At 37.8% G+C, this 17178-nt stretch overlaps 1 protein-coding gene across 2 annotated transcripts in view; it reads right to left on the reverse strand.

The window, feature by feature from the left end:
• The window catches only part of DPP10 (dipeptidyl peptidase like 10), a 775824-nt gene that overhangs the window by 153431 nt on the left and 605215 nt on the right, over positions 1-17178 (reverse strand). For both annotated transcript variants that reach the window (XM_075529534.1, XM_075529533.1), the window contains 2 exons: positions 14145-14197; positions 13962-14043 (listed from right to left, as the gene is read on the reverse strand). In XM_075529534.1, the coding sequence (XP_075385649.1) occupies positions 13962-14043; positions 14145-14197 (135 nt within the window). The remainder of the gene's footprint in view (positions 1-13961; positions 14044-14144; positions 14198-17178) is intronic.

A 17178-nucleotide genomic window follows, 5' to 3' on the forward strand; every position in this document is an offset into this window, starting at 1 on the left:
CTCTTTAATTTATGATCTTAATGTTTTTGATGTTTGTTTTTCAATTTTTTATAATCAATCAAATGAGATGTTTAGCACTTTTTTACTGCTTTCCAGGAAGACATATCCATTTCATAGATGCAACTTTTTAATATGATATGTATTTAATTAATTCTAGGCTATCCCATGCCTCTTGTCGGTTAGATGTTGGGCTGCTAAAGTGAAAGTTAGTGTTTTAAGGCTACTAGTCCTTCTGAGGGAGAAAAAAGAGTCTGTCTGCTCCCATAAAAATTTACAGAACCTGCAAACCCTACACGAAGACACCGAATCTGATTCAACCCAGTGGGAATAGATATTGGGTGGACTTTCCTACTTTAGTTAAAATCTGCTCTTCTTTTTTCTAGCTCCTCAAAGGAGAAATTTAGTTTATTGACTTTAAGGTTGTCTTAATCTAGTATGGATATTTAAAGTTTCATAATTCTTTGTGTTTCTGCTGTTACATTCCACAAATTTTAATGTGTTGAGATTGCATTATCATTCAACTTAAAACAATTTCTAATTTTCTATTATTTGTCCATAAGCCATTTAAATTGAGCGGCATACTTTTCAGTATAGGTTGATTCTAGGTATGTTAGTTAATAGGACAGCAGTTGAAGCTCATCAGAGACTATGAAGAACAATGCAGCAGAATGCTTCCACGCACATTTATGCCCTTAGACACCCTGGATCAGTTCTACTCCATCGCATAGTTAGCTATGAATTGGAATCCACTCCATGGAAGTGGGGTTTTATGTTTTTTAAGAGGGGGAGTGCGGAGAGGGGACCCAAAACCCATCTGTAGGCAACTGGACACCCCTTGCAGAAGGGTCGCGGGGAGGAGAGGAGCCAGTCAGGGTACAGTATAGCAATGATGAAACATATAACTTTCTTCCAGTTCCTAAATGCTTCCTCCACTCAACCCCCCCATCATGACCCCAATTCGACCTTACAAATCTGGCTAGACCAGAGCATGTGCACTGGTACAGATAAGAGCTGGACTTAGGAAATCCAGGACAGATAACCCCCTCAGGACCAATATTGAGAGAATAGCCATACCAGAAAGGTATGGGGAAGGAGGGAGAATAATGGGAAAATTGATCACAATGATTGACATCTAACCCCTTCCCAGGGGATGGACAAGAGATAAGTAGGTAAAAGGAGACATCAGTAAATGTAACACATAAATAATAATAATAACAATTTATAAATTATCAAGGGTTCATGAGGGAGGAAGGCAGAGTCGGGGGTGGGAAGAGGGGGGAAAATGAAAAGCTGATACCAAGGGCTCAAGTAGAAAGAAAATATTTTGAAAATGATGATGGCAACTTACAGACTTAAAGTTTATTGTGCCAACCTGACCGATAAACACATGTGAGGTTAATTGAAGGGCAGAGAGATAAATGGTTCCATGAGACTTGCCTTTCTAGGTCTCAGGTCTCTTGCTTTGTGATGGACAGACCAGGGTGCAGCTGCCTTAGCCAGTTTTCTGCTTCATCTGGCAAGGCTCACTTCCTGCAAGACATCCCCAAGGAGAAGCCACATGGACCTACCCCGATGCAGCCCTGGGTGCTGGAGCAGCTGTGTGGAGACCCCTGCCAGTGCTGAGATGCTTACATGTTCACTGATTCGGCTTTCCTCCTGCAGTCGGCATCACTGCCTGTGTTTTGTGAGATGGAGGAGGACTTTGTGGATTGGTGTTGGACAAATGGGCTAATGTTGGACTTGTGGGCTTGGGCAGCACTGGGTTGGAATGTTTTCTTGATGTGCACTTACCCTTTATATAAAACTCTCTCTTATACATGTGAGTTTCTGTGGATTTTTTTTTCTGTAAAGTTCCCAGACTAACACAGCAACAAATGTACAAATGTCCTTGACACAATGGATGGATGTATGGATTGTGATGAGTTGCACGAGCCCCCAATAAAATGACTAAAATAAATCCACTGCCATAGAGTTGGCTATGACGCATAGTGACTCTATTGAATAAGGGTAGAACAGCCCTCTGGGTTTCTGAGACTAAATCTTTACTGTATTAAAGAGCCTTCATCTGTCTTGTGAGAAGAGGCTGGTGGTTTCAAATTACTGACTTATACTTAGCTTCCCAACATATACCCACTCACCACCAGGGCTGAATTAGGTAAATCGATTGCACAAGATCTCCTTAAAGTGTTAAAAAAAAAAAACAAGGATGGTATTTTGACAGCTAAGGTACTCCTAACCCAAGTCATGATATTTTCCATTGCCCAATGTGCATGTGCAAGTTGGACAAGGAGTAAGGAAGAGTGTAGCATAATCAATGCATTTGTATTATAGTACTGGCACAGACAATGAAAACTGTCATACACTACAAAATAAATCTCTCTTATAAAATGTACAGCCAAAACGCTCCTTAAAGGCAAAGATGAAAAGATTTGGTCTCATTTATTTTGGATATGTAGTCAAGATAGACCAAGTCCCCGGAGAAGGACCTCATGCCTATCTATCTTTCCAAACAATTATAGAATATATGGAATTATAGATTATATGGTAAAGTAGAGGAGTAGTGAAAAATAGTAAGTCCCTCAACAAGATGGATTGACACAGTGTGCTCAATGCACTGCCACAATGTTCTCAAACGTAAGAACAACGGTGAGGATGGCACAGCACTGGGCAGCGCTTCATTCCGTTGTACATAATGTTGCTACAAACCACCTGGTTGGCACCTAACACCAACAGGTGTATCACTGCTACTGACTTTTCATTTAATCGACTTACTAGGCAATTTTTAAATTCACTTGCATTTATTGAGACTTGTTTAATGACCAAATAGGTGATGGGTGACTTCAAAAATTCTATATATTCTACAATTGTTTGGGAAGATAGAGAGATAAATTCTGTCCAGATGACTTGAACTAATGCCCACCCTGTATGCAACATGTTGAACTAGATCTTAGTCTGAGTTTTGCATCGACAAACAAACAAGAATCCCCAAGACCTAACTGGTTACCTAATTAATTCTGACTGATAGTGACCCTTGAGGAAAGAGAAGGATGTGATGGGCTTTTCAAAGCTGCAATCTTTACAAAGGTGAGTTGCCGCATGTTGTCTTCTGGATCAGTTGGCGGTACGTGCCTAGCTACTGTGTTACCAGGGCTCTTTGCAAACGTACATGTAAAAACCAAATCCCTCGTTGGCTTTGAGTCAGTTCTGACTCAGCAGTCCTGCAGGGAAAAGTAAAACTGCCTCAAATGTTTCTAACGTAGTAAATCTTTGTGGAAGCAGGTTGACTAATCTTTCTTCCAAATGTGGTGGGTTTGAACTCTCCGATTTTAGGCAAACAGCCTGGTGCATAACCCATTGTGCACCAGGGTTCATATACCAAACCAAGCCAGTATTATGTGGCTCTCTCTCTTACATATAGTCAATCCTGGGAGACAGCCAATTCACACCGGTTTGGCAGAACCAATGCCTAATTTTTTTTGTTGCAAATTGGTTCTGCAAACTGATTCTTAAAATGGAACTTATAATAATACTGATTATCATTATTGTTATTATTTGGTTTGGAATTAGGATGACATTTTCAACAATTTCTTTTCCTTTTATGTCAGTTTGGATTTAATACAAATAACATATCATTCAGTAGTTCAATCACATCAAGTAGTTTTATACAATTGCTGCCACAATCAGTGGCAGAACCCCTTATTCTACTTGCTGTCCTGAGAGGTTCATCAAGCCTCAGTTTCTGTACTGAAACACAGAAGAGTATGTAGTACAGCTTTCAGAGGGTGAGCTCCAAAGATGTAACACCTCCGAGATATATACTGCTCTGAGTGGACACATTATTAATTATTAGAATTAAATGATTTGAATCCCACCACTGCACTCTGAAAATGTCAATCATCTTAAGATGGTTGAACATATTACAATTTTTCTATATTTGGACTCATTGTTTTTACTTGGTTTATCTTTTACTGTTGGAGGAACTCTGGGTTCATCGGCTAGTATTGTAGATGTGCCTCTTTCTGTACTTCATAACATGTGTATTTGTTCTCAACCTCTTCCTCACTCTGGGGAATTTTTCCTTCATGTTCCTAAGCAGTTCCACTTTAGGCAAGGTTGAGTCATAGTTTAATAAAATGGAGTATTCTTTCTCAGTTTCCCTTGTTCTTAAGGAGCGAACAAGGGGAGGGCGATCACATTCCCATAGGCCACAGGGAGTTCTCCGCATGTCGGTTAACAAAACACTGTGAGTCGCTGGCCTACGGAACCCTTCCTCACTGGGATCTTTTCAACCTCAGGAGGCGTATGCACTGCTTTTTCTCTCACAATGGACGCTGTGATCATCTGGTTGTTCTTACATTTTGATACAGATCAGATAAGCCTTAACTTCCATTCAGGATCACTCCGTACTGTGCAATCTAGGAGTAATAGGTGTCCCAAACCTTAGTTACAAGGAAACTTGTGAGGAAAAAGCCTAGTATTTCGGCAATCTGATTATCGTCTACATCATTCTTTCATTCGATTGGTTTGTTCAGCAGGACTGTCGAAAGGGTCTGAGCGCACTGGATTATGCATAAACTACTTTTACACAATCCTGGAACGTCTGACCCCACAATTTACTATTTAATTTCAGGTCAGGAGCAGCATGGGGAAAGAGGTGCCACACAAGTTATTATTTCTGCTGAAAGACAGAGAAAAACCAAAATAAGTGGCTATTTCAGTTGCCTCATTAGTTCTAAATAACTCGACAACCGCTTCAACTTCCGTTTAGAAAACCACAGGGAGCGACTATTAGAACTCAGAAATGGTGACTTAGCTCTTGACGACAAATCTGCTGACGTGTTTTATCCTTCAGTTCACTTGAATGCAAGGCTCTCACAATTTTAACAATATGGGCAATAGGAGATTTTTTAAAACTTTGTTTGCATTTGGAGATTTACTTAAAATTACAGATTTCAAAGTAATAAGACTTACATTTTGGAAAAGATACTTCCCATATATGTAAATTATTATGAATAAAATATTTGATATTTGAAGCCTATTACCCTTCTTGACAGTAGCATACACCCAGTGGTCATCATGTCAACACTGACTCAGCGACACGCTGCGTGTCTCAGACTGGAACTGTAGTACAGATGATGGCACCTCTGGGTGGATTTGAACCACCAACCTTTTGGTTAGTAAATTTTTATCTTATTATACCCTGAATAGATTGAAGAAAATATTAGCATTATCAGAAAAAATAATAGAATCTCTGTCCTATCCGGTTGAATCCAGCTGACAGTAACCTGTGTTTATCAGAATTACAATATATTCCCCAGAGTTTGCAATGGCTTATTTTTCTGAAACAGATTAACAAGCTCCTAGTGCACTCAAACATCTAACCTTTTGGCTAGTACTCGGGCACGTTAGCCCATTACACAGCCTGGGGAGCAATATTAGTTGAGGATTTCAGAAGTCAAAATTGTGTGCTATAAAAAGGAAAAGAAGTATACACTTTTAAATATCTTCAATTCTAATTTGGTATTTTTAAAATCAATAAACATGTATGAATATTTTCATTGTTGGACAGAAACAAAAATTTAAAACTTGTTTTAAAAACGTGTTGTATTTGTCTGCTATATAGATATGCCTATCTCAACTATTTAGCTTTACATTTGAGGTAGTCCCATATTACAACATGGATCCATTTAGACCAGGGAATCATAAATGGATTCTGAAGGATGTGACATACTTCTTTTTTCTCTTTTTAGTTTTCAATATTACCTCCCTATATTATAATATCTTTCTAACTCTGATCTTTATTTGTTTTTCATTGGGTGGCATGAGAAATAAATCAATAAAGTACATACTGCAAGTTTTGGGTACATGTTTCTCAGACTGGTACATATTACTGATGTCATTGAGCCCTGCTAGCTGTCTTTACTCACTGGGCTGCTAATCTCAAGGTCAACAGTTCAAAACCAGAAGCCCCATAAAGAGATGCAGCTTAAGAAGCTAACTGGGAGAGTTCTACAGGGTCCTCCAGGGTCATTATGGGTCTGAAACAACTCAATGGCAGTGAGGGTTTCTTGGTTTAAAATTTTATTACTAATGACAAGATGAAAATCAAACACAAATGAGGTGATTTGAATGAGCCTTAAGGCAAGAATTTCCTGTATATGAATGTTCTCTGAACCTAGACTCCTTCCTTCACACTCAATTTCTTACTGTCTCTCCCAAAAGCTTCTACTTGTTTTTTCCTTTCATATGGGACTTTTTTTACATTTTACTACTTCAGAAACTTCTTTCAAGAAAAGAAGACATGAGAGAGAGGAAACATGAAAACAAAGTGATATTTAATATTATCTACACCCAGTTTGCACTGGAGATGGTGATAGGTCAGGGATAAAAGACATCGATATAAATAATACAAGTTTTTAAAATAATTTGAGGTAAACATGTACGGGTGCTAGAATCCTAGGAATGAAATAATTCACTTCACATGGATTAAGGGTCAGGGAAGTACTGCCACACAAGTGGACCAAAAGTTCTGCACAAAAAGTCAGAATTGACTAGATATACAAAGGAGAATGACTCAGGGATCTAAAAGAGCAATATGTCACCATCTGACACTGGAAGGGCTTGGTTCTGGTAGGTAACATGTGTGCTTCAGCAAGAGAGTGGCAGGAGCCAGAAGAGGTGTCAAAATCCTCACATCTAATGTGTCACATCAATGACACTGTGTGGTACTTCTTATGACATTTTGTAGCCTCCTGGGAGTCTGCTAAGGTTATGTATTTTTTAACACATCTCTGCAGCTATTAGCTGGCTAAGAATGGCTTGTTATTGAAGATAGAATTTTAGAAATTAATCTACTAAATATTAACATACAAATTGAAGATAGGCTGAATTATGTCAGGACAGATGGGATTCAAACTAGTAACTGCTTTTTTTCATTTTGTATACACCATGTTAATTGCACTGCCTGCCATAACTTAAGTGAACCTCAAACAAAACTCATAAATTAGTATGATTATCTCCAATGTAAATATGAGTAAGCCATTAATTTCCAATAAGTTAAAAAGCCAAAAAGAACACGGGCTTAAGCTTTGAGTCATGATATCACATTCCATTGAGAAAAATAATTTCTTTCTCAACATTAAACATTTTCACTGATTTTCAAAATACTTAAATTCTTAGAGAAGGAACAACAGATAGATTTATTTTATTTTTAAGTATCCCATGAATGTTATTTGATGAATGCTTTTAACTTTCAAAAGTATTAAAAAATAAAATAAAAGATCCCCTTAATGTTCTTCTTTATAGACAGGAAATTCTGTCTGTACAGGAAATAAAATTAGAAACTGAAAATCAAGGTTGAGGAACTAATTGCCCTTAATGTATAAACATAATAAGACTCCTTATTTATTTAATGCAAAACTAATTAAGGCATTGTAATGAGTCATCCATAATAAAATCACATTGCTGTGTTTGCTGATAGCTTCAACTATTGACAAAACCTGTCATATGCATGTGAAATGGATCATTAGCCATTTGTAGATATAGACCTTTTATTTTAAACTCAATTTATGTTTACATAAATGCAAAATATAACCTTGAAAACCATTGGACGCCTCCCAAAATTTTCCCAAAGACTTTGAAAATGCATTACAACTAAGTTAGACTTCACTCCTCACTGTGCTAGAGAAAGTAAAGTTCCTAAAGGTAGTACAAATTCAGTAACAAAAAGGGAGGTTGTCTATTATTTTTTTATTATTATTATTAAAAATGTATGCCTCCAAAACACTATATCTCAGGCACTATTAAAGTGTCTTGCACCTACATTAACACATTCAATAAGAGAATGCCCCTTTTAGTGAAGCATGGTCATTAAATCCACTTTACAGATGAAGAAATTGAGCCACATAGATATTAAGGAACTTAATCAATGAATAGGGCCCTTCTAGCCATAATTCCCTATGGGATGTATCATAATTCTGGCCTCTATACCGATGGCTATCACCCCATTTGGGAAGGTGTTCTCTGTTCCAGGATTGAAAACAGAAACACAAAACTAACACCAAGCTTGCTGCCATCGACCCAGACCACCTATGGCGACCCCTGTGAGATTCCAAGACTGTTTACTGATCCCAAAACAATTACTCCTGTAAATGCTTACAAATGTAGAATGTCCAGTCTTTCACCAGTGCAGCTGCTGGTGGTTTCAAACTGCCAGCCATTCAGATCCTAGACCAACTCAGAAGCACACCACCAGTGGGACTCCTGTTACAGGATTAAGGTGAGGTTAAATCCCGGCTTTAGTTAATGGTGTGGACAAAGACACGCCCTTTGTTTCCAAAGGGACATCTTTAAAATTACTCTTTGAGAGCATGTTGTTTGAGACCCCCATCATCTTTTTCTTTGGGAGTATTTCCTTTAAGAGACAAAACATGCCCTGCTAAAAGCTAGTTTGCAGCATTGAAGAGGAATCTGCAAGACAGAGAGAAATCCCAGGGCCATTTGGAAGAGCCCCATCAAGCTCTCTGTCTGGAGTCGTGGGCATCACAGAGACCAGGAGTACCACAGAGTGTGGCTAGAAGGCTCAGCCGAGTGGTGCTGAGGCTGTATGGTACCTTCCCTCTCATCTGGCCCAAGACTAAGTTCTGTGAGACAGAGAACATAGGTGGGCTGGCTTGCTGGTCCACCGAGGCAGAGGTCAAGGAACCACTTGGCTGAGATGTTGAAGACAAGAGAGAGTTGTCTGCTGCCTGAGAGGAGGTGTTGCTGTGGACCAGCAACTGCATCGTCGCTGTTTACTGATCCTGACCTGTGCTAACTATTTTGTTGGGAAATGTATCTATCCACTTGACAAAGACAAAAATCCTGTTTATAATCGATGGGTGTCTAGAAAATTGAATTAATTCATCATTGGCAACTCATTAGTTTATCTTTCCCATTTGTATTCATTCAATTGCTCGACCACTTAGTGTGAACACGACGGTGGATACAAAGAAGGATGCAGGGTTCTTCTTTTTGAAACAGGACCAGAAGGATCCATAAGCAGCTTCAAGTCTTATATGTGGCCACATGGCATATTTTGCTCTCAAGAATCTAAGGTGAAACTTTGTTTTCTTCATGATTCCTTTGACTAAGTCTATAAAACAATTTTTACAAGTTGGAGAGTTAAAGAGAAGGAATAACATGATTTATTGCGTTGTTTAGTTTCTATCTTTAAAGTAACTTTCATTTGATTATCACATTTTCGATTTAGTTTGTAGGTTTCAGAGCACATCTACCATGGCCCAATGGCAGTATTTTTGCATGTAAAAATGATTTTCTTACTTCAAAACCCTGATCTATTGAACAGCCTATTCTAGAAATCAAGTGCCAAACCGCTATCAAAGGAGACATTTAGAATTCCAAATGCTCCTTATGCGATGTAGCTAATTATTATGGTTGTGCTAGCTGTAATTCTTTATGTGACATACTTCTTGACACACGCCTGCGGACATGATCCCATTTTGGAAGGAGTACTTTACTGTGCTAGTGGACGTGGGGAAGGTGGAACTTAGTGCTGCATTCATAGAGAGTGTGAATCGAGTCACACTTTTGTTCCCATTGGGCATGTCAGCCAGAGGACAAAATCTACATCGCCATCAAAGCCAGTCTTCTATGTATAAGCACCATCACTGGCATGAAGAAAAAGCCCAGGGCCTCAGAAGAGCATATTCCAGACCTCGGTATGACATGGTGGAGACCAGAGGAACTAGAGGCAACAGGGTAAGGAAACCCTGAGTCTGACCAAGACCAACAATGCCAAGGCCATGAGACTGTGCGACATAGTGACTGGCAGGCTTCCTAGTGCATGGACAGAGCCCAAGGGACCACTTGTCTGAAAGGCAGGAGACCTGAGAGAGATTGGTTGCTGCCTGAGGGGAGATGCTGCTGCAGATCAATTGTTTACCTGATTCTGATTTGTGGTAACTTATGAATTTCCCGAATAAAGCCCCAAGTTAGATGATCCGTTGCGTTCTATGTGGTCATGGCAATGACCCCAGCACAGAAGCTGAGTGCTGGGGGATGAACGGATGGTGTCAGAATAGGTGAAGGGGGTTGTGGGTGGAGTCATGTCTGAGCCCTGGCTTTCAGTGACAGGGAAATCAGAGAAGTCAGACATGACCCACGGGGAGTTTTATTGCTCCTTAAATTTTTTGCAACTTTCTCTCTTTCCTAGTCCTTGTTTTCAATGATGCTAAAATTAAATAAACACAATCAGGTTAATACACTTAAATAATCAGTTATTCAAGTTAGAACAATATTTGATACAAATGAATCCAAAAAAGAGAGTTAAATGCGCACATTTTACCGGTGCTTGTTGTAAGGTTTGCTGCCAAGGGAAAATTACTTACCAAAGGTCACAAGAGCGTGAGGGATTATATTTCAGGCCTATTTATTTCCAGAACATTTCATACTCTAGAATTTTTTTACTGAAAAAAGTATGATTAATAATCATAAAGTTATTGTGCAACCTACTCGAAGTGTTCCATAGCCATTGTTATTGTATATACCAATCAACTTCTGAAAGCATTTGTTTACTTAAGTAACAACAGCATAAAATAAATATTTCAGCAATCATTTTTAGAGAATTATATCTAGTGGATTTCTGTTCTCTTATTAGGAAAAATCTTCATTTTATCTAAATTAGAAATTACAATGGCAAGATGGCACGAACATTTCCACTCCATTGATGAGGATTCGAGGCGCATTAAACACGAACATGAGAGCCAACCCAGCTAATTTTGAAGCAGAAATTCTATTTAATCAAAAAAATGTTTTACAGAATTTCAACCTCAGCTAAAGTTTAGGGATAGAACTGGTTAGTATAGATTAGTAAGGACAATTGACATAACTAGATTCATAAAATTGTCAAGACTTTCATTCCACTGAAATCCATCACTAAAAGCAGTTTCAAATTAGATAATGCAAAATAACAGATAATAAAGGAAATGAAATTACAAGTTCACTAACATAAACATAGGAATATGAGCTTAACATAATTATTAAGCTCATATTAAGATTGATTAACTAGGTGTGCGTCAAAATTGTAACTGCATGAAAATGCAAACCATTTTCCATCACCTAGGAACATTTCTAAATATTAGAAATTAGCCATAAAACAAGTCTAATAAATGACAAAATGGCACTATCCTGAAAACCTGTGTCAGCCACAAATTAGTTTCAAAATAGCTTCTACACTTTTTAAATTTAAAAATAAACTACAAATAAACCCTTAAAATATATCACAAGAAGAATTAAAAATAATGAAATTAAGCACTAATGAGAATAATACTTTTCAAATTTTTAAGGAAGAAAAACGAAGCAGAATTTTGAAAATTCTATAGCTGTCTGTATTTTTATCAGAAATGTCAAAAAATGACAAAATGAATCAACGAGAAGTTAGAAGAAAACCACATCAGAGTTAATCAAGAGAGAAAAGAAAAAAATAGAAATCAATGAAATATAAAACAATTTCATAGCCCAAAACCAAACTTGCTGCCATGGAGCCAATTCTTACTCATACTGACCCTATAGGACAGACAGAGAGATCCATTTGTGCCTCCAAGATTTCTGTGACCATAAATCTTTTTTTTTAAACATTTTATTAGGGGCTCATACAACTCTTATCACAGTTCATACATATACATACATCAATTGTATAAAGCACATCTGTACATTCCCTGCCCCAATCATTCTCAAAGCATTTGTTCTCCACTTAAGCCCTTTGCATCAGGTCCTCTTTTTTTTCCCCTCCCTCCCCGCTCCCCCCTCCCTCATGTGCCCTTGGTAATTTATACATCGTTATTTTGTCATATCTTGCCCTATCCGGAGTCTCCCTTCCCCCCCTTCTCTGCCGTCCCTCTCCCAGGGAGGAGGTCACACGTGGACCCTTGTAATCAGTTCCCCCATTTCCAACCCACTCACCCTCCATACTCCCAGCATCGCCCTTCACACCCTTGGTCCTGAAGGTATCGTCCACCCTGGATTCCCTGTGCCTCGATGAGAGTAGAAGCCTCATCTTTCTCCTATAGAGTGGCTGGCAGTTTTGAACTGTGGAGCTTGTGGTTAGTGGCCCAATGTATAATCCACCCCACCACTAGAAAAGTTTAAATAAATATAAATTGACTGTATCACAATATAAGTAAAGCACTTATACATATCTCCTAAGGTTCATCAAGAAAATGAGAAAAAATCATAAATTATGCTAGGAAAACAAATGGCAGAAATAATGTGATAATAAGAGCATCTTATAAAAATTTTATACTACAGATTTGGAAATTTATATGAATTCCTAGAACTGTATATAATACAAAAGTTAGTTGAAATTAAATGTATAACATAATAACTTTGTATCTATATTATAATAAGCTTTAAGTATTCCTGTATGGAAAAAAAAATACTCATATGTGGCAGAGCACAGGCAGCTCAGGATTCTCTTTAAGTATAAAAAGCCAGATGGAAAAGTCAGCCATGGGCCACATAATGTAAACATCCATGTGAAAGCAAGTAGGAATTGACATGTTAGCTTAACAAGGTTGTTGTTTGCAAGATCAATAAAAGAACTTAATTGCATCATTTCTTTCTAAACACTACTGAAAGAAAAAAGAGAAGGAAAGAAGGCCAGAGAACATTTACATATGCAATGAAAACTAGGTAAAACTCTAGGTAGAAATGACTAAATTTCATGGAACTATATCAAATAAGTCCCAAAGAACTGAAAATATATAAAAATAGTCTTTGATATGAAAATTTGCTATCACTGAAATGTTAATATCTCACACTAGGTGTGTAGATTCAAAGCAAAAACATTCTAAATATTAACTTTGAAGATGTAACTTAAAAGCCAATATTGAATTTCAAATGTCTTTCTGTTTGTATAATATAGAAATAAAATAATACAGTAAAAAATCAAGCCAAAGATTAGGCAACGATAGACTTAACCAAATATCGATATTTGGCATAAATAAATAATTTTTACTTCAGCCTTAAAAGGATAAATTATGAGAATAGTTAGAATGGGAGAAATGTATTTTACAGTTGATAAACTATCCAGTAACTATTTAAAAGTTGCTCAAGTTCATAACAATCCAAGGAAATAATAAATATTAATGAACCACAATGAATTTTATACCCATAAAATGGGAAATAATTTCAAAGTCTGGAAAACAAGGCTTAACTGAGGATATTAAACAAAAGGATAGCTGGTAAACAGATAAATATAAACATTCCAGAAATCAATATCTCAATGCCTAGTACATTTGAGCCTACACATTCCATGTAGCTAATGAATATTATGTCCTGGGGCATTATTTCCTAAAGACACTCTTTTACACAAATACCCTGAGAAATGTCACTCATAGCAATAGAGTGGATTCTGACCCACAGGACTTAGGGCAGGGTAGAACTGCCCCTGGGGGTGTCTAAGACAATCACTCTTTATGGGAGTAGTAAGCCTCCTCTTTCTTGTGTGGGGCAGCTGGTGATGTTCCTTAAACTGCGTTTATACGTCAAAACTGCCTTTTTGAGTTTATGAAAAATTCATTATGATAAAAATCCTCTTTATGAAATGAGTATTAAGTGATACATTCTATGTTAAGTATTGTGGTGGAAATATTTAAACATTTAATAATCACATTTTTAAGTTTTATGATAAAATTCATAATGCTATATGATAGAAATTAACCAAGACTAGGCCCTAATATTATTGAGTTCTATCACAACTTCATTATTAACTACCAGTTTTATCACGTATTACTCTATCAACTCATTCTTGAAGTAAGATATTATATAATGGTAGTATCATTTTATATATTTAGGAGTGGGGCTGTTAAAGATGCAGAAGAATTTTAAAGAGACAAGGATGAGACAGCATTTTTAAGGGGAGAACCCTTTCCTGTGGCTCGGCTCACATCCCCCGTGCTTACCAGCTGCTGCCCTTGAGCTCCCCAGGCTGCGTACTGTAAAACCGAATCCTCTACTTCGGGCGGATTTAACTCCCAAACTTCCCTTGAAAATAAAAGTAAATGTTTTATACAAATTCATGCATGTCTACCCCAAGAATTAACTTGAACAATTGTTTCTGAAAACCAAAAACAGCAAAAACTTACCTTGTGTGTATGTTGTAGATCACATATGAAGCAGTATATGAATAATGAAATATCTGAAATGGAAAAAAAAAACAAGAAATTATTTACCTTGACATGGCATAAAAGTTCCATGTTAATATGTTCTTAATAAAATTCAGTAATTGATACTAGGGAGAAATGAAAAATATACATCCCAGTCCTGGAGCTTTTTATTATATGCCTTACCACAATAAACCTCTGTTTTGTTTACCATCAATTTCCTCTCTATTCAATCTACTCCATATTTATTGTAAGTTTGATTATATCAATTTCTTTTTTTAATCATTTTATTGGGGATTCATAGAACTCTTATCACAATCCATACATCCATCCATTGTGTCAAGCATATTTGTACATTTGTTGCCATCATCGTTCGCAAAACATTTGCTTTCTGCTTGAGTCCTTGATATCAGCTCCTCATTCTTTTCCCAGTCCCTCCCCACTCCTTACTGAACCCTTGATCATTTATAAATGATTATTATTTTGTAATATCTTACACTGTCCGACATCTCCCTTCACCCATTTTTCTGTTCTCCATCCCCCTGGGAGGAAGTTATATGTAGATCCTTGTAATCGGTTCCCCCTTTTCTCCCCACCCTCCCTCCACCCTCCCTCCCCCCTCCCAGTTTGGCCACTCTCAGTACTGATCCTGAAGGGATCATCTGCCCCGGATTCCCTGTGTTTCCAGTTCCTATCTGTATCAATTTCTTATTCAACAATTTTCATGGCTACAATTGCCTATGTTCAGTTGGATGTTTTGATATTCAAGAATTTGTGGGGTTTGGCTTCCTCAAGCTTTGCCACATTTATCTCTTAATTATTCCTCGTATCCAGTTCATACTTCAATCAAATTAGATTAATTCCCTATGTATACCGTAAAGTGTTCTCTTGTTTCCTTAGACATCTTATCCTAACAAGTTGACATTTCTGTCAATATAATTCCTGCCTGGAATTCACAACGATCACACCATTATTCTTTAATAGTTTGCTATATGATATTTGAGACATGACTCTCATGTGAACTCAATAAAATTGGAATGATGTCAGGTCTGCGTGCGCATTACCTTGAATCCACCCCATTACCTTGACTTTGTGTGAATCACTCAATCAGCATTTGCTGAGTAACACTCTAATGGGGAAAAACTCAGAAAGGCTGATGGTTTTATTGGTGGAGACGAGGGGTCCACATCCAACACCCAGTGGTGGGATTAAGCTGGTCTGCAGCAATTTGGCAGAATGCATGCCTCATTTGTTGTTGAGACGGGGTTGTCTCTAAGGTGGAACTCACATGTTTACATTCCTTACTCTTTTTCAACTTTCACCTGTGCACCAGCATATTCTAACCCCCATTGTGATGCTTATTTGCTCCAGAGGTATTCAGTGCATAGGTATGAAATATTAGGATTATGCTTGTAATTTATATTAATTCATTTCATAAAGTTCCTACTTTCGAGGAAGTAGTATATTTTTTATTCCCTTGAATGTGTCTGTTCCTTCTGGAAACAAACATAGTAGGCAAAGAGGACAAGGGACAGACAACCTGAGGTTGTACCCTTTCTTTCATGTCCACGTTGTAATTTACACCAAATCCCCTCCAGATAATATGAATTAATGACACTATTCCAGAAAAGGTTCAAAGAGCTAAAAATATTGTCTGAAAATTTCTCTAATTTCTTCAGTAGAATAAAAGGGCATTTCAAAGATGAACATATGTTCAGAGAAGAGGTCACCTGCCTTTTTTAATGTTTCAAACACATTGACTTTCAGCTAAGTGGCCAACATCTAAAGCAGTGGTTTCCAGCCTTCCTCATACCATGACCCTTTCATACAGTTCCTCCTGATGTGGTGACCCCCAGCCATAAATTTATTTTCATTGCTACTTCGTAACTGTAATGTTGCTACCATTAGGAATCATAATGTAAATATCTGACATGTGAGAAGTATTTTTTAACTTATTTTATTTATTTATTTCTTTTAACATTTTATTAGGGGATCATACAACTCATCACAATCCATACATATGCATACATCAATTGTATAAAGCACATCCATACATTCCCTGCCCTAATCATTTTCAAAGCATTTTCTCTCCACTTAAGCCCTTTGCATCAGGTCCTCTTTTTTTCCCCCCTCCTTCCCTGCACCGCCCTCCCTCATGAGCCCTTGATAATTTATAGATTGTTATTTTGTCATATCTTGCCCTATCCGGTGTCTCCCTTCACCCCCTTCTCTGTTGTCCATCCCCCAGGGAGGAAGTTACATGTAGATCCTTGCAATCGGTTCCCCCTTTCCAACCCACTCACCCTCCACTCTCCCAGCATCGCCCCTCACACCCCTGGTCCTGAAGAGATCATCCACCTTTGATTCCCTGTGCCTCCAGCTCCCATATGCACCAGTGTACAACCTCTGCCCTATCCAGGCTTGCAAGGTAGAATTCGGATGATGGTAGTTGGGTGGAGGAAGCATCCAGGATCTGGGAGAAAGCTGTATTCTTCATCGGTGCTACATTGCACCCTGACTGACCCATCACCTCCCCTAAAAACTATATATATATATATATATATATATATATATATATATATATATATATATATATATATATATATATATATATATATATATATATCTTAGTGAATGAAGGGGGAAGTGCATTTGTCGGCCCATTTGTCAGCGAGATGTATTTTCATTGTTACACATTGAACATAATTTAAGTATAGTGATTAATCACAAAACCATGTAATTATAGAATGTGAAATATTTATTGCTAATGACAAATCAATGAATTTTTTTCTGGAAGTACGGTGTAGCATGGGTAACAGTCTTCACTCAGGGTACTCATATGTGGGCATATCTGCATGTGGGCGGACCCGCCTGGAGACTGATAGAGGAGCGGTGCCTCGGTACCTAAGACCATCGGAAAGATGTGTTTTCCAATGGTCTTGGGCGACCCCCGTGAAAGGGTTGTTCAATCCTCAAAGGGGTCGCGACCCACAGGTTGAGAAGCACTGCTCTAAAG

The sequence above is a fragment of the Tenrec ecaudatus genome, chromosome 13, assembly GCF_050624435.1.
Source record: "Tenrec ecaudatus isolate mTenEca1 chromosome 13, mTenEca1.hap1, whole genome shotgun sequence".
Classification (NCBI taxonomy): domain Eukaryota; kingdom Metazoa; phylum Chordata; class Mammalia; order Afrosoricida; family Tenrecidae; genus Tenrec; species Tenrec ecaudatus.